General features: G+C 47.2%; 1 protein-coding gene across 7 annotated transcripts in view; it reads right to left on the bottom strand.

The window, feature by feature from the left end:
* The window catches only part of ccser1 (coiled-coil serine-rich protein 1), an 86,267-nt gene that overhangs the window by 30,079 nt on the left and 34,778 nt on the right, over nt 1–21,410 (bottom strand). For 4 of the 7 annotated variants that reach the window (XR_004576679.1, XR_004576678.1, XM_034296358.1 and 1 more), the window contains exons 8-10: nt 18,404–18,481; nt 12,753–12,830; nt 10,068–10,145 (exon numbers count right to left, since the gene is read on the bottom strand). Coding sequence is in view for 5 of the 7 variants with exons in the window: in XM_034296358.1 (XP_034152249.1) it covers nt 10,068–10,145; nt 12,753–12,830; nt 18,404–18,481 (234 nt within the window). In the remaining 2 variants the exon portion in view is untranslated. Of the gene's footprint in view, nt 1–3,108; nt 3,155–10,067; nt 10,146–12,752; nt 12,831–18,403; nt 18,482–21,410 lie in introns of all 7 variants that reach the window. The other 3 variants (XM_034296355.1, XM_034296356.1, XM_034296359.1) reach the window with 1 other exon arrangement.

The raw sequence follows: 21,410 nt of genomic DNA, 5'->3' as shown, positions 1-21,410 counted from the left end.
TAGAACAAAACGGTGAGACCTTTGGCATCGAGTTGATTAGCCCCAAGCATGGTCTAGGAAAGGAGTTAGGGCCCAGTTTGTGCGTTAGCTGCTCTGTGCCTACAGTATGTGGGTTGCCCGCCCACCCATCCTCCTGTAGCAAGTGTCATTGTGAAGATAATTATTTATTAACTTGTTCATTGTGCCTAGCTGTCCCTGCCTGTCAGGCCATCTGTCCCCAGTGAGGTGTTGCCTCCTCCGTTCTGTTCCTCCTGCCCGCAGGGGGAGAAGGAGACCGCTGGGGCACGCCTCACCTTCTGTCGCCGGCCACGCACCCCCCCCCCCTCCATTGAGTACTATGCACCAGGCGCCGGGGCTGAAGCCCAGCAGGCCATCGGGCCTTCTGTCAGCAGTTTGGCCCAACGTTGGTTACCTTGACAAACTTATCACGGACGCCGAGTTCGCCTCGCTCGCTGATGGAAAGGCACGATCAACGGAGAGCCACGGCAGCCACACTTGTTGGCAATTGGTTTTACGAGGGCCTCAGATGAGAGCGAGAGAGAGTGTGTGTCCATGTCTTCAGAAACAGACGAATCATGCCGTTTGTTTAAATGTGACGGAACGAAGTAAGGCCCTCATAATGGCAGGAATATTGACAAATGTATTTTTTTTGTGGTCATAATAAAAAGTTGTATCATGTATAAGCTTCATGATAGCAATAGGCCTTATTGTTCACTCCTGTGTTGTCAAAAGGCCCAGAAAAAGGTGCATTCATAAACTGAGGAAACTGCAATCTTCGTTTTTCAAAGAGACAAAATAAAACTGCGGTTCCTGGAGTTTTCGGGAAATCCTAGGATTCAATGTGTGTCTTCCGAGATGGTTCACACATTTCCCACGTCCTGTCCATCATCGGACGGGCATCAAAGCGTCGACACATGAATCGCGAACTATTTTTGAGAGAACACATTTGTTTTAAGGGGACCAGCTGTTCCTCTCAGCCACCTGATGATGCACAGGACACATTATCCTTCCACAACCCCCCAGTGTCCCTTGGTAGTGTTGTGGAGTGTGTGTGTATACTTGAGTTGAATGTGTGTGTGTGTGTGTGATTGGAGGGGGGGGGGGGGTACTACAGGAAGTGACTATCAGCAGAGCATAGAGAGGGTAGAAGTGGTTTAGCCAGCCTCCTCTGGGACGACATCTCATTATACTGAACATGAGAGTCTTGCAGATCGGCCGGCTTGGCCAGGAGCCAGCACACTTATCTCAATCTAATCCCGTACAATGATGCAGTACAGAGTACCTCTTAATTATGGGCAGAGGCACTCTCAAACCAACACACCACGCACACTGGCTCGCGAGCAAACGGTGAGCCCACGAGCGTGCACGGGCGACCCACGCACAGCAACTAGCCATAGAATTGACACCCAAAGAAAAGAAGCACGCGCGTATGTACACTCTGAGTGCCACGGGGGGATGGTTTGTGTTACTCCCCACAGACAGGAGAAGATGGGTCGGCTGGTGACCACAACGCAGAAGTGAAGTGAATGCCGCGTGCCGTTTTGCTCCATCCGATAGCTATAGAAACAACAAGCCATCTCGGTGAACGTCAGCTGGCTCATGCTAGCCCGGCGCCAACTTGTCACCGATACCTCGCCGTCTCCAGCCGTCCTGACTCACGCCATGTAAACGCCAAAAATCCGCTAGCTAGCCGACAGGCAACTTTAACAATGCATTTGAGAGAGCAGCCAACGTGCATGCAGCGTACACGGCGTCAACAACTTGCGCCAACCCGAGCAGCTCTTCATCCGAGCCTCGGTGCCTTCAGATGATGAAATCATTTACCAACACCGACCCTCAGAAGTGTATGGATCGTACAGTTTGGGGGCTTTCCAGAGGTCGTTCAAGCCTGTCGAATGCAACAGAACAAAACAGGCAACGGAACGTAGGCTAAGTGGGGGAAAACCCCGGGAAAAAAACGATGAAAGGAATAATATCTATACACATATTCAACACAAACAACACACACGCACACACGCGCACACGCGCGCGCCCTGCAGCAGAGGCAGCACAACCTGGCCACACATCACACAGATGCTTTCATCACCGTAGCTGCCTTCCCTGTCACCGCCCTGGAGGTTCCCGACACTCCGGATCCAGGCCGCCGACCGCCGGGCCACCTGGCAAATACACAGCCTCACACGCACATGCACACACATGCACACACACGCAAGCACACACAAACAGACACACGCACAGCCACACACACACACACATAGCCACACGCACAGCCACATACACACAAACAGCCACACACACACATAGCCACACGCACCGCCACACACACACAAACAGCCACACGCACACAGACACAGCCACACGCACAGCCACACACACATAGCCACACACACACACACACATAGCCACACACACACACACACACACACATAGCCACACACACACATAGCCACACACACACATAGCCACACACACACATAGCCATACACACACATAGCCACAAACAGACACACACACAAATAGACACACACCAACAGACACACACCAACAGACACACACCAACAGACACACACCAACAGACACACACCAACAGACACACACCAACAGACACACAGATTCACACAACACCTCTGTTATGCTGGTGTGTGAAAGGAGGTGGCTGAAATTCACCGCCGTCACAAAACCCAAACGAGAAACCCTGACAGGGGCCACCCGGGGACACTCATCATGCAAAACAAGGCCACGGGATCAACTGAAGGGAAGGCGAGCGATTCACCAGCCACGGCGTGAAGCAACTAGTGCACCAGCAGATAGGTGTGTGGCTGGGCGGCACCAGGCTCCACAAGGACCACAACAGAGTGGGGAGGTTACTGGGGAGGCAGGGGTCAGAGGGGTCAAGGGTTGGAAAGGATGCAGTGGCTAAAGGCTGAGGGTCGGGAACACAAACAGGGCGACGGGTGCAGAGCCCTAACTGGGGGAGGGGCCAGGGGCCCGGCCGACATGCCGTGTTCCGGGGGCAGTGTCTGCGATGCTGATTGGTGCAGGGAGCATTCCATCCACGAGGCACAAAACACAACAACACAACTCAAGTCCGGATCAAACGCCACTCACTTAGAGGCCTGCGTGAAGATGCGGCTGAGCTCCGGCACACTCTGCCCTGCGAACAGAAACACACCGATGCCTTGGTCCAGGGCATTTTACTTACATACGTGGCTAAAAATAAACGTGTGCGTACTGCAAAATTCAAGTAGGCGCACACTTGAAAAAAACGCATATGGTCACGGTTGCGGTATTTCTGCTATTGTGTTTCATTGTTGTCAAATGAACAAAGAACTACAAACAGCATAATGCAACACGCAGCACCGTAAGCCAATCAAAGCCTAGTTCAGTGAACAATTGGAATTACCTCAGCGAAGCGGGTTTATAGCACGAAAGATGTTATAAGACGAAAATACAACATTGAAAGATGAAGCCAAGAAAAAGAAAGACGAAGACAATTTTATAGGGAAAGATGAACACAAACCAGATCAGTCTTCCAGTGATGTCCACATGTATATGATCGAGGCAGTCGCAGTCAAGCAGGCAACAACACAGGAATGTGTTCTCGCTAGCACCTCAGATGCTGTTGCTCCGCTAACCCATTTGTAATCAAACCCTACAAAAAACACCCCGGGACGTTTCAGTCAGCCATGAGGATGCAGGTGGATATTTCAGGACAAGAGATGAGAAGAAAACTCAAATTCATTATAGCATACTTCAAAGCTAAAGAAGATTAACTAGTCAATTAAAACTCTCAACTACTTTTCATTGTGCGCCCCTATTTCTTTTGTATGCTTCTTGTAAAAACTGAGAGCTTAGAACGCTGCCTTGTTCTCAACGTCAGTCATTGAAATAACACTGAAACAGGGGAGGAGAACAGTCAGCATAATAAATAGAGAAATAGGAGGGCAAGAGTCAAAGCCGGAAATACGTGCTATAGATAGAGGGCCAGGAATAGGTCCTGTGGATAGAGGGCCAGGCATGGGTCCTGTGGATAGAGGGCCAGGCATGGGTCCTGTGGATAGAGGGCCAGGCATGGGTCCTGTGGATAGAGGGCCAGGCATGGGTCCTGTGGATAGAGGGCCAGGCATGGGTCCTGGGGATAGAGGGCCAGGCATGGGTCCTGTGGATAGAGGGCCAGGCATGGGTCCTGTGGATAGAGGGCCAGGCATGGGTCCTGTGGATAGAGGGCCAGGCATGGGTCCTGTGGATAGAGGGCCAGGCATGGGTCCTGTGGATAGAGGGCCAGGCATGGGTCCTGTGGATAGAGGGCCAGGCGTGGGTCCTGTGGATAGAGGGCCAGGAATGGGTCCTGTGGATAGAGGGCCAAGCATAGGGCCTGTGGATAGAGGGCCAAGCATAGGGCCTGTGGATAGAGGGCCAGGAATGGGTCATGTGGATAGAGGGCCAGGCATGGGTCCTGTGGATAGAGGGCCAGGCATAGGTCCTGTGGATAGAGGGCCAGGCATAGGTCCTCTGGATAGAGGGCCAGAAGTTACACGGAATACAAAAGGACCAGGAGATCCACCACCTGTATTTACAAACTTCCAGGATTCATTCACATTACCCATCTGATCCGGTATGGACTACTGCCAAAGCCATGACGGCACGCACGCATATCTCTCTCCGGCTTCCACCTGCTGCCACACTTAGCACCCACCGGAGTTTACAAGGCCATGACTGTGTCTGGGCGGTGTGGGGAGGAGCCTCCAGCAGTAAAAGCCAGCCTCTGCAGGCCTACCAGCAGGCAGATGGGGCAATTCCTTGGCCAGTAAAAGTTGATGGTCACCGTAAAACCACCATAAAAAATGGAATTCCCCGGTTCGGAGCCCTAATAACCCTGCCTCCATCCAGACCGCACATGAGCATGCAGATTGGGCCGGCGCCACAACCGGGCCAAGAACCGGGGCCCGGGCATCGCTCCTCGCCCCTCACACCTCAGGCATACACATCAGGCTTAATGGTGTGTCCGCACCTCCTCCCCCTCTCAGAATCAGGATCCAGGGAAGAGTTATGTTTAAGAGCGTTTGCTCTAGACACGGGCGAGAACTCATTCAATCACCTTAGCATGCCCCGCTCAGGGCCCGTGGTTGGAAGGAGGACAGACCAAGAGCCATAAAGATAACTAAAAGGACATACAGATGGAGGGACAGTTTGAAAGGTAGGGAAATGGAAATTGAGAGGGAGGAGATTTAAAAGCGGTGTTTCATGAAACCCTGTGGCCCTCCAGCCATTTCATGCATTTGAACGGTTCCAGAGCATGCACACCTGATTCCACTTCTCCACGAATTACCAAGACCTAGAGAGGACGTGAATGGGATGAGCAAGTTCAAGTCCACAACAACAATGTGAAATCTCTGAAGGTTCCGCAGAGGGGACTGAGAACCAGTTTTACAGGGATAGCTCGAGAGTTCAGCAGATAAGCTCTTTTTGTGGACACCATTTGTATGTCTCCATTATCATGCTTATGCGTGCAGCTGGATGACATTTGCTATGTAAAGTTTACACAATTGTTACCATGAGTTTACTAAAAATTACGGCACTAATGTTAGTTAAAAGGGCCATTGAGTCTGCACGTTAAACCCCAATGGCTGATCCAGCACGTTAGACCCCAATGGCTGATCCAGCACGTTAGACCCCAATGGCTGATCCAGCACGTTAGACCCCAACGGCTGATCCAGCACGTTAGACCCCTTTTCTGCAAAGGGGAGAGGACCACTGCACTGTATTGAGGGGAGGATGGATGGGGCCATGTATCGCGAGATCTTGGCCAACAACCTCCTTCCCTCAGTAAGAGCATTGAAGATGGGTCGTGGCTGGGTCTTACAGCATGACAACAACCCGAAACACACAGCCAGGACAACTAAGGAGTGGCTCTGTAAGAAGCATCTCAAGGTCCTAGAGTGGCCTAGCCAGTCTCCAGACCAGTCTCCAGACCTGAACCCAATAGAAAATCTTTGGAGGGAGCTGAAAGTCTGTATTGCCCAGCGACCTGAAGGATCTGGAGAAGGTCTGTATGGAGGAGTGGGCCAAAATACCTGCTGCAATGTGTGCAAACCTGGTCAAGAACTACAGGAAACGTATGATCTCTGTAATTGCAAACAAAAGTTTGTGTACCAAATATTAAGTTCTGCTTTTCTGATGTGTCAAATACTTATGTCATGCAATAAAATGTGATTATCTGGATTTTTCATAAAAATGACAGACTTCTACATGCTTTGTAAGTGGGAAAACCTGCAAAATCGGCAGTGTATCAAATACTTGTTCACCCCACTGTATGTAGATAAATGGAATTAGTGTTTGGAATGAAACTTCCTGGTTCTGGTTTTGAGATCGATAGAGTTAAAACCGGTCACAGATACATGAAAATGTTATCCCAGTGTTAATCTGACTCTAGGGAAAGTAGGTAAAGGGCCTTATTGCTGAAATCTTGAACAACCTATTCAAAGGATAGAGGACGACAGATAAAGAAATCCAGAAGAAAGTACAGAAAGAAGAGGTGGTCAAATGAAGAGAGAAGAGGGAAAAGTAGAGGGGGGAAATGTAAGTAGGCCAAAAACATTACTTTCGGCAGTGATGTACCATTAATCAATGAGTTCAGAGGTTGATCCAGAATCTGGGAACGGACAAAGAACTAAATTAGCTGGTGGAGGACCCAGACTGGCGAGGACCAGTCATAGCAAGAGAGACCAATGGATACCATTTTATCCATCCATTTTTTTTACAATTCCCAACAGCCATCTCTATGACACTTTCCCCCACTTTCCATCTCAATTCTCAATCTATTTCTTGACATAAAAAAAAAAAGAGTAAGGCGCATGTTGTTGTCAGAGTGGCTGCCAATTGCATATTATTCACCATTCCTGACCGTCACGCACAGCTCCCTCTGAAGCTCCTATCCTCAAGCCTAGCTCGTTATTCAAAGGCAAACTACGACTGTAGCAAGAATAAACCCTGAAAAGACAAACACCACAACATCAAAACAGATAAACTGAAGGGGTGGGAGGGGGCTGTTGTTGTGGAAAGTGCATTGCAGTGGAAGCCTTTTCCTACACCCCTGGCGCGCCTCCCATCTCTCCTGCTGGGATCAGAGATGGGCAAAGCGTGGAAAGCTCTGAAGGTGGCTCTTAGAATTCCAAAAGCGCTGCAAACATAGTTCAGGGCAGAGAGCGTGATCACCAGAGGACTCCCAGCACGGGGGGACCAGGGGCGGGGGGAGTCCTCACACAGCTGCACAGACACAGAGGTCAAGGGGTCCTCCGCGACGGAGAGTTTCGGAAACGGCCGGTCGCAGCAGGGAGCAGTCTATGGTTGGGAGTTAAAAAGGGTGGCCGCACGTCTTTGGACAGATCTCCACAGATCAGTGCAACGGGAGAACAGGAGGGTGGCATTGGCACGGCCCGGAGGTCTGTTCTCTGCACAGAACGCCCACACCCCTCCCCCACCCCTCCCCACGGTGGTTGACAAGCACAGCGGGAACCTGGTACAGGGACGCCAGTGCGTTTCTCTCGTTCACGGAGCCTCTTCAATAAGTGTTGTCACTCTGCCAAGATGCAGATTCATGGCTGCGAGAGCAATGTTCTGGAGGAAAAGCAGGTGGTCCATTTAACATTGTGCAGCGTTTCCCCCTATAGAGCAGGACTAAATGATCTCCTAAGTGTTTTTCCATTTAAATGACCGTCTTCGACAGCTTACAGGGATACTATACATTCCTGAGCTTTTAGAGGCCCCAGTCATCTATTTAAGTAGTAATGTCAGTGACCACAAGAGGAAGAAAAAGGAGAGAAAGACTGGCACACATCAAGCGCGCTTCTGAATTCCTATAAAACTTTCCTCTTAAGAATGCACATGAAATTGGCTTGGAGAAGAAAGCAATCTCAATCGATTCAAGCTCACCAACAAACTTTCAAATCCCCTGTACCTCAAGCTCTTAAATGTCTCTGCAGGACATAAAACCGCCTCTATGGCAACAACACACTTCCCTACGTTTTTTTCCCTTTCTCCCTTTCTCTCTCGACCACTCTCCCAATCCCTCTCTTCCTCTCTCTTTGCAGTGGAAATCCTGAAATACTGTCTGAAGAAGCGAGAGCATTCACGCCGCAACTATTCAATGTGTTGAGTCATTCGACGGCCTTGCTTCCCAGTTGTCATGGTAATTCTTGCTACACCTGTGTCAGAACGTGTACCTCTGGCAGCGTGGCCAGAGAACTTCCCGAGACTTTGAGAAGTCTTTGCACGAGAGCGTTGGTGCTTTCTGAGAGGGGTGCGCAGACCCGACGCTCAATGCTCAAAACAGAGCACCCGGCGTCGGGGAAACAGGGCACACCAGTCCCTGGTGGTGATGACGGGCCCGGGCCGAGAGAGGACACCACTAGTGTTGCTTTTTCCTGTAAGCTAATTACCTCAAATAGAGAGTGAAGGAGAAGAAGAAGAAGGAGGAGGAGGAGGAGGAGGAAAAGAGGGAGAGGGTGCTCCAGAAAAAAACTAATAACAAGGCGACCTCCTCCTGGAGTCACACCAGCCTTTTGGATATAGCTGACCCACTTGTAGACACACTTTCAATATCTGCCCGTCCTCAATGCGGTAACCTACATAGGTTTCCAGGAGGTTCACATGGGAGCCTAAAACAGGCAACTCATCTGCTGCCACAACCGCTGCTGTCGCTGAGTAAAGTAACCTCTGAAACCAAGCAGCAGGTTGCCACCTGCGCCATGGCAACGCGCGCTTCGTGATGCGGTCACGCGCGGCAGCCGCCGCCGCATCAAGTGCAGGGCACTCCACTTGTCAACTTACCCAGTCCACCCGGAGACAACAGCCCAGAACGTACGCAACACAATGCCTTAATGTATGCAAGGTCTATTTATCGGCACCATCTCCAATTTAGCCTATGTTCCATCCGGCAGGCGTCACTCAAAGCCAGGTACAATGGGTCGGGGGAAAACAGGTTGCATTAGGAGTCAAACCAACCAGGGAACAATTCCAGTGGGCCTATTTGAATGTACATTACACAGAGCCGCACAGGTAAGAACAGCAAACAAAGACCGGAGAGACATTTAATGAGGGAAAAAAAGACACCGGCTCATCTTTATACGAGGCCCACACAACAATACGGCGCCCACTAAAAGCCTTCCCGTCGTAATAGAAGATGAAAGACGTTAGTGACGACGCCCACTGTCGACGCTCTCTCCGCCGAGCAGAGCAGTCTGATGCAGGGCTGTTTAATTGAGTGTTGACAGCGTCCCTCCACCAAGACCACTGCCATTACAGGCTTAACTGAGTGATTAAGTGACCATAATGGCCCAAATGTGATTTGCTACATTGTTGAGACAAACCTTGTTTTTGTACAAGCAACCTGGAAAAAACAAACTCAATCGTCAGACACATTAATATTAAAGAGGGGGGAGACACGATTAAACAGGTTTTTTTTTAGGGGGCTTGCGGACATTTAGTTAGTCACATGCACTTTTCTTCCGCTTGTTTGGCCCCTAAAAGCACAGTACAAACAAAAACCGTCACGTGCGATGCCCGTTGAGGCATTGTGGGAAAAGGAGTACTTAGCAATTAGTGCTAATAATAATATCCATTGTTACTTTGTGAAGCATGGGTTAAGTTTCCAGAGAAAACATCAAAGAAGCAAACTAACCACATTCACATTTCTTGTCTTCCTGTTCCTATTATAGGAAGCCTCTATTCAGGCAGTCATCTGTCACAGTGGCCACCATGTTCCCAAACTGTCCCCACCCTCCCACTCAGGCAGGCCATGTTATCCGCTACAGGCTAAACAGAAGACTGGACCGGATCCAGAGCACTAAGGGAATAGATACAACTTTACAACAGTAGCGAGATACCACTCAGACAACTAAATGTCAGGGACACCTCTAAAAGGAGAGATATATCGAAGGCCATATTCAGTTGTTAAAAAAAAATAATAATAAAAAAAAGGAAAAAAGACAGACGCTAAACGGGTTGGGAGTCTCAGCGGTTCCATTTAAATCTCAGTTCCAATCGTGTGATCTGTGATGGGTACTCACCTCTGGTCCAGCAGAGTCTGTCTGCGTTGTTCTATCAGCTTTTTGGCAGGTGGACTTCAGGGTAGCTTTGGCACTCTCCTGTACGCGCAGAACACACAGACCAAAGTACAGGACGGGCATTAATTCCACGGGCCAGGGGTTTTATATACATCATACATCAACGGTCTCACTAGGACGTACCGTTAAAGCACACGGTTAAAGAACACCACATGCAAAAGATAAAACATCAATAAATGGCAACGTGAAATGTTCGACTACATCCAAGTAACAAATCCTAAAAACCTTGGGGCAGGAAGTTTTTATATTTTTAAAGACATGCAGGATTTTGCAGCCAAATATTGGACCACGGTACCCCCGGAAAGTGCACCAAAGGGGAAAAAAGCTCATAAAAACTGTCAGGTAGTTCTGGCCAATTTGCTGCAAGGCCTTACTCCGGTATAATCAATGCTTCCCAGCTGACAGATTTAGCAGCAGGCTGGAGGGAAGCGGTGGCTAAGAGCTGCCCTTTCTTTGAAAATAAAGGCCCTTTTACTTGGCTGTAGACGATTCTACTACAAGGATGCTACCAAGGCTTACGTTCTATTAATATCAATTACATCAATTAGGGCGTAAATTCAGGTTTGCAATCCGAGGCTTATGTCCCACATTACAGTTTGTTATGACGCTGCCGCGAAGTAAGCTGTCATCTCACAACCGGCAGCGACATTTCAAACAGCACCAGGGGGGCTTCGAAAAGCCCTTGCCTTTGGCTAAGATCCTTGTATCCCGAGGCTCCTGATTGATTGGGCCATCCTGATCTGAGTCGGGCCAACGCCACATTGCTCAGCGTGTGTTTTCCTATGAACCATATGGTAGTCTGAGGAGTGGAGGAATCAGTACCTAGAACCAACATTTGTGAATGCTCGAAAGTCAAGCGGAAGTGGCTCCGTGGGGCATACTAGCTGGGTAAGGCAAGCGATATGATGCATACAAAAATCAAGGTATGGTGCCTCTGGAGCTACAAATCCAATGAAATGTGTTTTTTTTGGCACGTCATACCAACCGCTATACAAATCCGGATAAAGACTTCAGAGCGGTCTTGCTGTTATGGTATTTCGGGGGAATAAATTATCAATTAAAAACAACAAATCCAATGACTTGCCTTAAAAATAAAAAAAAATAAAAGCTTAATTGTTTTTTTTTTTGATACAGCTCAGAGGTTTGAGACATCATTCCAGACATGAATCGTGAATTAAAAAAGAAAACGCTTTCCAAATTTTATCAAATTGTGATCAAAGCAGATTAAAATAAGCATTCAACACTGTACTTTTCCCTTTGATAGTCAACCTTCATATTTCTCTTTAATCTCAATTAACGTGGAGGGAGGAGAGAGCAGGGAGGCATATGATAAGCCGGAGAGAAGGTCATAAACAAGGAAACAAATAGGGATGGGGAGGGGGGGAGAGAAGGGAGGGGGGGGGAGAGAAGGGGGGGGGGGGGGGACTGAAGAGATACAGAGAAATACTACAAGCCTTCTCAGTGCCCCCTGCTGGTGTCACGGCCCGCTCCCTGACCTCACTGTCATTTTCATCCACACTGGTAGTGTGCATCTAATACCACTTTGTCACCCTATCAGACAGCCGGGCTCCTTACCAGGACTTCCACCCCACCCTCCCGGTCTGTCCTTGTCTCTTCTAGGTCTGATACGTTGGTGTGGGTTGCAGCACTGTGCTGTGTTCTGCGCCCTAAAGGACCTGGTATGCGTCACGCGGACCTGCTATGCGTCACGCGGACCTGCTATGCGTCACGCGGACCTGGCCCCAGACTAAAACCACCATGTAATCCACCTGGCCCCAGACTAAAACCACCACGTAATCAACCTGGCCCCAGACTAAAAAAATAGCCTACATGTGGCAAGTTATTAGGATATCTGTATACTCGGTTGTATGGAATTTAAAAATACTAAACTAAAAATTACATTGAAAAAGAGAGGCAGTAATTAGCCTAGCGTTAGCAAGTCTGATTAGCATATCAAGGTTTGCTGTAGTCAAGACTATGTAATCAGAAGAGATCATAAATAACAAGCAATAAGTCAGTTCACCAAGCCAGCATGAGTGGACTTGATTGCTAGATCTCTGCTGTTCCCCCCATCACTCATAATATCCCTGCCGTTCCTGCCGCTATGCTCCTCCTGCGTTGCAGTCCAGATAATTAAGTAAACTAGGAAATGAGTATCCTTTTTTGTCTCGTTCTGACATTGCAACGTTGTTTATTACATAATTGGACGCAATCAGAAACTGGGGGGGGCGGGGGGGGATGCCTTCAGTCAGGGATTTGTTTGTTGACATTAAGGTTCTCACAGCGTTGTACAAGAGAAAATGTTCACACACTCACACACAGCGTTGTACAAGAGAAAATGTTCACACTCTCCTCACACACAGCGGTGTACGAGAGAAAATGTTCACACACTCACACACAGCGTTGTACGAGAGAAAACATTCACACTCTCCTCACACACAGTGGTGTACGAGAGAAAACATTCACACTCTCCTCACACACAGTTGTGTACGAGAGAAAATGTTCACACTCTCCTCACACACAGTTGTGTACGAGAGAAAACATTCACACTCTCCTCACACACAGTGGTGTACGAGAGAAAACATTCACACTCTCCTCACACACAGCGGTGGTGTTAGTGTCTCTCACCAGTTCAGCCTGCAGTCGGAGGATCAGCTCGTCTTTCTCCCTCAGCTGCAGAACAAGAGCCTCTTCCCTCCATGGCTCCTGGAACAGAGGACAGACAAAGTCATCCACACACATCCACACACACTCCTTCAAGAGGGTTTAGGGAGGAGGACACGAAGCTCCTAATACAGATCACTTCATCTGAACTGGGGGGCTGACCGGATGAAGACAGTGGGGTGTTTAGGATGAAGAGTTGGTGCCAGCATTTGGCCGCCTCACAGCGCACGGAGCACTTCTTATTCCGTGACCTTGTCTTGTCAGCAGCCATTAAAGAGAGTGGAGACATCTCCGAGGACGGGACCGAGCGGACCCGGGGCCGGCCGCACCACGGCAGTCATCAGGAACCAGCAGTCCCCTCACACAACCAACATGGGCCAATCCAAGCCGACCGTCAAACTCGCCGGGCCACACACAGCGACTGAGAGACTGGGATGGAATGAGAGGGAGGTGGAGTGTGAGGGCGAAAGACAGAGAGAGGCCAAAGTGACCCAGCTCTGATCCAAGACAAGACAGCATTTGGGCAGCTGTGGAGGACCTAGAACAACATACCCTTGAGTTATTCAACACAGGGCCAATCAATCCCTGAACCTAGAACCCATCCCTGAGCTAGAACCCATCCCTGAGCTAGCCTAGAATGCCTGGCGGAAACTTTCTGCAACAGTTCTAAACCATTGTCTCCTTCAGGCATTGGCCACGGTTTCAATTGGCTTGGTGCCCTCTGCCACTTTGTGTCTTTTATTTCATTTATTCTGGTTTTTCTCAAACAACATCAAATCCCTGTTGGACTTCGGCCATTGTTTGCTGACCCTCCATTACTCCCTGACATCTTTATATCTTGTTGTGAACCAAAAAAAGTAAAAGCAAAGTCAGACGCTGTGGACAACAGTTTGCACAACTTTACGCAGAGTGTCTCTTTGTGAAACACTGAAGACCTTACATGTCCAAACAATGTCAATATTAGCCTGTTTATACCATGGAAGGCTGTATTTTTGTCTCCCGCAGGGGGGGTCATGTCCTGGGGAGGCCACACTCAGTAAACAGGGAACTGCAACATCCTCTAAACCCCTGCCTGAGGGGAATACTTAATTCTGTCTTCATTAGAAGAGGCACTTTATCTCTAAATTAACATAAATGACTTGGGGGGGGGGGACAGAGAGCAAGGGAGAGAGAGATATTTAGATAGAGAGGGACATGCTGAGAGACCCAGAGATAGAGAGAGAGACAGAGAGACATAGAAAGAAACTCAGAGAAAAAGACAAAGAGACGCAGACAAGGACCCAGAGAGAAAGAGACCCAAAAAGAGTAAAAGAGAGAAAGACCCAGATAAAGACAGAGACAGAGACCAAGGGAGAGAGACCCAGTTTAGAGAGACCCAGTTTAGAGAGACCCAGTTCAGAGAGACCCAGACCATCTACACAAGATATCCTTAACACAAAATCTCAAGAGGAGGATTTAACGTTTACAGCACATACAACTTGCAGGGAACTAAAACAGTAGTACACTCACACAGAACACTACACACATACAGACACATACACAGCACTACACACACACCTCCACAAGTTCCTTCAAGGATACAGACGGGCTTGGGAAAGGTTTCTAAGGGTTCAGGTTTATCTGGAGTCTCATTTGGCCTCTCGACAGGCTGTCAGAAAGTGCTGCCTGTCCTGCCACTTGCTTGTACGGAGACAACACAACACCACGGTGTTTGGGGGTAAAGGTTATCCAGAACACGCCGGGCGATGGATGAGCTTGGCATTCCGCTGTGATCGCCTCGATGCGAGGAAGAGCGGTGTGAGAGAGGGCGCCTGCCGCGGCACTGCCTGCTCCCGGTTGAACAGAGGCTCTCCGCGGTAGCCATTTTCCCAGGGCGCTAATTATAAAAAGGCAGGGATAACAAATGTTCGCTAACGGAAGTTTTTGCTCAAAGTAGGACACGGAGTGACACGGTTTCGTCTCAGGTGGGTTTTTTTTATTTTTATTTTTAAACACAGATTTTTCTGGGACGGCAGAACTAGTCCCACCCCCTCTCCCTTGTCATCAAACACAATGTCAGATTCATGGGATCCTATTCTCAGCTCACGCCTCCATCTGCACCGCTCTCCCCCTTCACCGCTCTCCTCCATTAACCTCTCTCTCTCCACCTTTGCCTTTCTGCTTCTCCCCCTTCGAATCTCTCCCCCACTGCCCCTCTCTATTTCTTCCCTCCACCACACTCTACCACTCTGCTCCCCACTCTCCCTATGTCCACCACTCCTCCTCTTCCCCCACCTCCCTCCCTCCTCCACCCTCTTCCCACACCTCCCTCCCTCCTCCACCCTCTTCCCCCACCTCCCTCCCTCCTCCACCCTCTTCCCCCACCTCCCTCCCTCCGCCACCCTCTTCCCACACCTCCCTCCCTCCTCCACCCTCTTCCCACACCTCCCTCCCTCCCCCACCCTCCTCCCACACCTCCCTCCCTCCCCCACCCTCTTCCACCACCTCCCTCCCACACCTCCCTCCCTCCTCCCCCACCTCCCTCCCTCCGCCACCCTCTTCCCACACCTCCCTCCCTCCTCCACCCTCTTCCCACACCTCCCTCCCTCCCCCACCCTCCTCCCACACCTCCCTCCCTCCCCCACCCTCTTCCACCACCTCCCTCCCACACCTCCCTCCCTCCTCCCCCACCTCCCTCCCTCCGCCGCCCTCTTCCCCCACCTCCCTCCCTCCTCCCACACCTCCCTACCTCCCTCCGCCGCCCTCTCTCTTCATGCGTGGCGAAGGCAGGCATGGACCAGACCATCACATGGCACTCATCCTATGTGGTGTTCTTGCTCCTGCTGGTGCAGTGGATCCATGTAGGTCAGTAAAAAGGACACGCACACTCACAGGACAAATCATGTGCTCTCTGTGCTCCGCACATGCAAAAAAAAAAAAGAAGAAAACTCTGCCACCCCCCACCAAACTAAATCCCACTTCTCTCAAACACCCTGACAAAAATACCATTTCATAAACCTTCCCCCTCCACCCAGAAACCTCTCCCCGGAATGATCAAATTCCTCTATTCTGTGACTGAGAAAGATTCGCCCCTGTCAACTGGCTGTGGCACTTCAAGACGCTGACGAATAATGGAATAATGTTTTAGGCTTGCCAAGAGACAGCGTGAGTGAAAGAAGATCTAACTTGTGAACAGAAAACTTTTAAAAGAACTCGGCAGGTGGTAGAAAACACCTGTGAATGTGCAGCTGAAATCTTCTGCATTAGAGAAAGTGCTGTCCCACAACGACATTGAACACAAATTGGTGCTTGAGCGCACAAGAGACAAAGAAGGCGTTGTAGAAGATGATCGACTCCAAGTTGGACGTACTTACTGTTTGAGCATTTGGGCAAAAGTGTTTAGGAACAAGATTATACTAAGCCTAAAACCCACCAATGTGACCGTGCTGTTAACTGTTGGCTTCCAGCTTGGTGGCTGAAACCTCCAGCATGGTTGTTAGCACCAAGCTCTTACATGCAAGCCAGACTGGTGACACATATGCCAGAGCACTGAAAGGTACATCTAAACTCACATGCTATTCAATTACTGGACCTGAAATGCTTTGTCAAAGAGCACCTGTTTCGGTTGACACCAACATTCACAGAAAGAGGAACGAATAGGGATTATTCAAAGATATTGACCAAAACCAGCCAACATTCTACAAAGATCATGTACAAAAAAGAATAGGAATTGCAGGGGGAAAAATGCAGCCCAATGTTTGTTGAAGTCAAATGTGCAAGTAACAGCAAGAGACCTGAAAGTCCACGAACATTTCAACCTGTCCCTAAATGTAGTGGATTCCCATTCAATTTGCTATATGGCCTGTACGTCACCATCGCGCGGTGAGGATAAATTAATTAGCACACAGAAGCATGCGCAGATGGTTTAGTCACAACGTTACAGTTTGACTTTAACATCACTTGGGCGAACCAATTACAGTTTCAGGCCATGCAAAATAGAACTGAAAGTATAATTAAAGCTTGTTTACAAAAAGCATAGCTAGTGAGTTAATTGTTAACACCAAACTGTGCAATAATAGATGCAGGACGTAAGCCTAGTTCTTACTACCACACCCATTTGCCAGTCAACGAATGTTAGTCAGTAGCTAGCTGGAAGTGTTAGCCAACCTAGCTACAAGCCAACATGGTTTTTGTGGAATACAATGTTCCTTATGCTTGTAAAACTAGCTAGATTTCCAAAGTTAAGAGTGAACACTAAACTACACAGTGGGATACATGCACATAAGTACATCTCCAAAGCACCACAACCATTAGTTAAGCAACTAATGTTAGCAAGCAGTTTGCTAGTAAAACCAAGCCAATGGTACGAGGCTGTGCCCGATTAGCCAACAAGTGAGAAACTGGGATAACTCCTGCCATCACTGGTCACAGCCCACCTGCTCTCCCTTGTAATTTCTGACCCATTCGGTCATCTGAATGTGGGAATACATTTATGAATGATGCGCCCTTGGAATGTTGTGTACTTCTATAATCTCCATCTGGCATTGCCAGTAGAAGACTGGACACCCCCCACAGCGCAGCTTCTCTCCAAGTTTCTTCCTGGGTTCCAACCTTTCTAGGGAGTTTTCCCCTGGCCACTGCGCTTCGACATTTTATTGCTGGCTCTTTGGTGCTCTAGCCTAGATATGTGTAGAATCGAGCACTTTGTGACTGCTGATGTGAAAGGGGCTTTATAAAATACATTTGGTTGATTGAATGAATGAATTAGCATTGCGGTCGAGCTGGCTCGTTATGTTATCTTCTGACATTGTAAATGTACATTTAGGTAATTTAGCAGATATTCTCATCCAGAGCAAATTACAAGAGCGAGTGCACACATTGTTTTACCAGGGTCAGGGTCGCAATGGGAATCAACCCAAAAGCTTGCCATTGCAAGCAGCATGACTTACCAACTGAGCTACACGAGATTCAAAAGCCTTGGTCGGCTTGTTTCATTTAGTATTAACGTTGCAGACATGATGCACTTAAATTAAGAGCAACTGTCATCTGAAATCAGTCTGCAGACTGCATCAAAGTTTCTCCAGAAGGCAACATTTGATCAACCGCACACAGAAGTTACAGTATGTTACCTCAGTTGAAAGGCAACAGCAGGGCATGACGCGGCTGGCTTTGTGAACTCATAATAGTGTTAGCTAGTAGCTAATGAATTAGCAAGAGTACTTAGCAAGCATTGGGGGAATGTATTAACTTGTATCTGCTTTGTGTTGGTCCCTTTCAGTTCATATGAAGTAGCTCCAAGTGGCTGAGTTGCTGGCTGAGCCTACACCAGCGAGCTTAGCAAAAAATGTGTGTTTTTGTTACACTGCTAAACTTCATAAATACTAATGATCAGTGAACAAAACACCGTAGGTAGATGAAAAATGGCATCACTAAGACCTGCTCATCAAACAATGTCAACATCATTTACATTAATTACCGAATCAAAGTTTGGCAATGTCAATAACAGGCAATAGACCTAATCATCATCTGCTGGGGGAAAAAAAGGATAAATATGTACCAGCATGAAAGAGGAACAAAAACACCACTTAATAATTAAATTTTTTATAAAAGGTACAGATGTGAGAAAAACCAGTTACCTTAAAGGGTAGTGACTTCTCACTGCAAGGGCTGATGGGTAGAGAATGTAGGCTGCTGGCCGGACTTGTGTCAGTGCTCTGAGGAAGGACAGAGAAGACATTCAGAAAGAATCCTTTCAATTCAAACATTACAAATATGTTACACAGACAACACTTTCCAAAACAGACAAATATTTAATACACTTCCCTACAATAAACCGAATGTCCACATCACGGGGTCTGATAAGTGGTCGGATGTCCCATTTAAAAGCCCAGTGGCAGACAGAAAAGTGACTTTTGGCGTAATTTGTGCAAGACATCTAGTACACACTCACATCCAGACTAGCTTATAAGTTAGTGAATTGCTCTTACAGACCTTTGGCCACAGGTTGTAAAAGATGCTCCGTAAGAAAAATGAAATCCATGCTCCTGTTTGTGCCCCATGTCATCAAAACGACTTGCTTATAAACTTTCAATTTCATGTCTAACTGAGGAACTACATCAATTCTAGTAGTGAATGCACATATAAACACATATCACATCCAGAAGAAATCCCATACTGCATCTTTAAAAAAAGCTAGGTGTGACAACCACACAACCCATTAACAGTAAGTACACTTTACTTAATGAAAAAGCAACCAGCAAAGTCAGCACTATACCTCAGAAACAAATAAAAATCGCATTCATTAGATCACGAAAAGCAAGGCTGTTGTTTAGCCATTATTCGCTTAAAAAGCCAAGTCTAACACAAGTTGGCAATTAATTTCCGGTATGTTGCCCTTGTCTGACTGGGTGGCACGCGTCTTTGATCACAACTTTCTTGTGGGTTGACAGAAATACTTTGAACTTTCCCTAAAGCCTTTTCAAAACTGCAAAGTAGTCCTACCTGACAGAAGAATATAATGAGTAAGTATATCACTTGTATCTATAATGTGTTATTAGTATGAAACAGCAGAAGCAGTTGGCTACAGATTCATCCAAGGCACATTCCCCTTTAGCTCAATGCACAATTAAAGAGCCAGATGGGCAATTCATATTTATTTATATTTTCAGATCTAAAAAAAGAATCTTCTGATATGGTTTCATCCCTGACATGGACTCTGCACATTCAATTTACAGTGCCTTTGGAAAGTTCTCAGACCAATGTACTTTCTTTTACATGTTGTTTTGCTACAGACTCAATATACAGGTTATTTAAATAATTATTTTGACATGAATTTAAACACAACAACCCATAATGACAAAGTGAAAACGTATTCAGAAATGTGTAGAATTTTCTAGAAAATAAAGAAAACGAAATCTCATTCACATAACTACTCAGACCCTTTAATTAAGGTCTGTGTGAAAGTGGATCTGGGCAGTTTTCTCCCATTCTTCCTAGTAGATCATCTCAGTCAATTGGATCGGGAGCTTCAGTGAACAGCAGTTTTCAGGTCTTCCAATTGATGTTAAGTAGTGTTCAAGACCAGGCCCTGGCTGGGCCACCCAATGAGCATCCAAAGACTTTTCCTGAAGCCTCTCCACCACAGGCTGTGTGCTTCGAGTCATTGTTATGCTGAAAGATTAATATTTTCGCCACTCCTTTTAGTCAGGAGTTGCTTATGTCTAGGCACTCTACCACAAAGGCCAGACAGATGGAGGGCTCCAGAGATGATCCCGGCTAATGTTATCGGTCACCACCCTGACCAAGAGCCTTTTCTCCGATTTAAGAGTCTCGGTGGTTCTAAACTACTTCCATTTCCAGAGGATGGAGCACACTGTGCTCCTGGGAACTTGCGACGCTAAGCTTTTGGGTTCTGCTATGACATGCCCTGTGAAGAGTGAGAACTTATGTAAACAGGTATGTGCAATTCCAAACCATGTTAAATCAATTGTATTTGCCACAGCTGGACTCCCAACTAGTTCTGGAGGCATCTCAAACATGATAAAAGAACAGTATGCATCTGAGCTCAATGGCAAAAGGGCCTGAATTTTTATGTAAACCAAGTATTTCTGGGGGGGGGGGGTTTCATTTGCACACCAAGTTTTTTTCACTTTGCTGTATATTGATTGATAGCAATTACTTTTTTATAATTTATAAAGTCAGTCTAAATGTGGAGAAACTGAAGGGGTCTCAAAAACCTCCAAATAATAAATACAGAAGTACAGAATTTGGCAAATAAGCTAACAGAACATATTAGCCATCCTCAAGAGTTCTAGGTATATCGACAGAAAACATAGTACAGTTCTTTTGTTCTATGAAAAAGTTGGACTGGAGAGGGGAAAATGCGCATAATACAAATTAAATTGTTACATTTTAAGTAATTAATTTATTATAATTTATTTACTAATACCAAGATGATCTGACATATCCAAGGCCAAAAGATGCTCAAGCAAATAAAAGTTTTTTTGTTTTTTTTACACATAATTAGACTTACAGTGATGATGTAACATCAAAATGACAAAGGCTGGACTGACCGAAAGACGCCCTGTGGCTCTTTAAGTTTGGCAATTACAGGGTTACACTCACACTCAATAATAATTACAACAACTTGGAAGAGTTTCCATTGTCATCCTGGCACAGGTAAAAGAACGATGGTCGACGGCTTTCATTCTGTTACCAAACATTTTGCCATACTGCACAACTTTGAAACTTAAAAAAGCGGTCCTTGAGCTTACGTCTGTATCGTTTGTTTAACTGACATACATTTTAAAGTGAAATATCTGTGTCTCAGTGTCACTTGGCAAACAAATAACGGCCCAGGTTCAGTATAGTCGCAGTTGTGTCCGACTCTGCATGTGACAGCTTTGATCAATGCGCTTCCCCAATGCAGGTTTAAGGTCACATTTCTCCCACATGCTCTCAAGGCAAATGTCCGGACAATTAGATAAGGTTGAAGAAAGAAAAAAAAAAAACGTTTAATTTTAGAGAGGCACCGCCTGAAAGCATACATTTTAATGACTTCCGCTTATTTGAGATGCCAGAGCTCGGTGACCAAAGATGACGAATGAATAAAGCCCTCAGCCCACGACACTTAATCATATTGAA

This window comes from Esox lucius, chromosome 13, assembly GCF_011004845.1.
Source record: "Esox lucius isolate fEsoLuc1 chromosome 13, fEsoLuc1.pri, whole genome shotgun sequence".
In the NCBI taxonomy this organism is placed as follows: domain Eukaryota; kingdom Metazoa; phylum Chordata; class Actinopteri; order Esociformes; family Esocidae; genus Esox; species Esox lucius.
The sequence above is the reverse complement of the archived record's forward strand: the minus strand, read 5'-3'. Positions and strand labels throughout refer to the sequence as shown.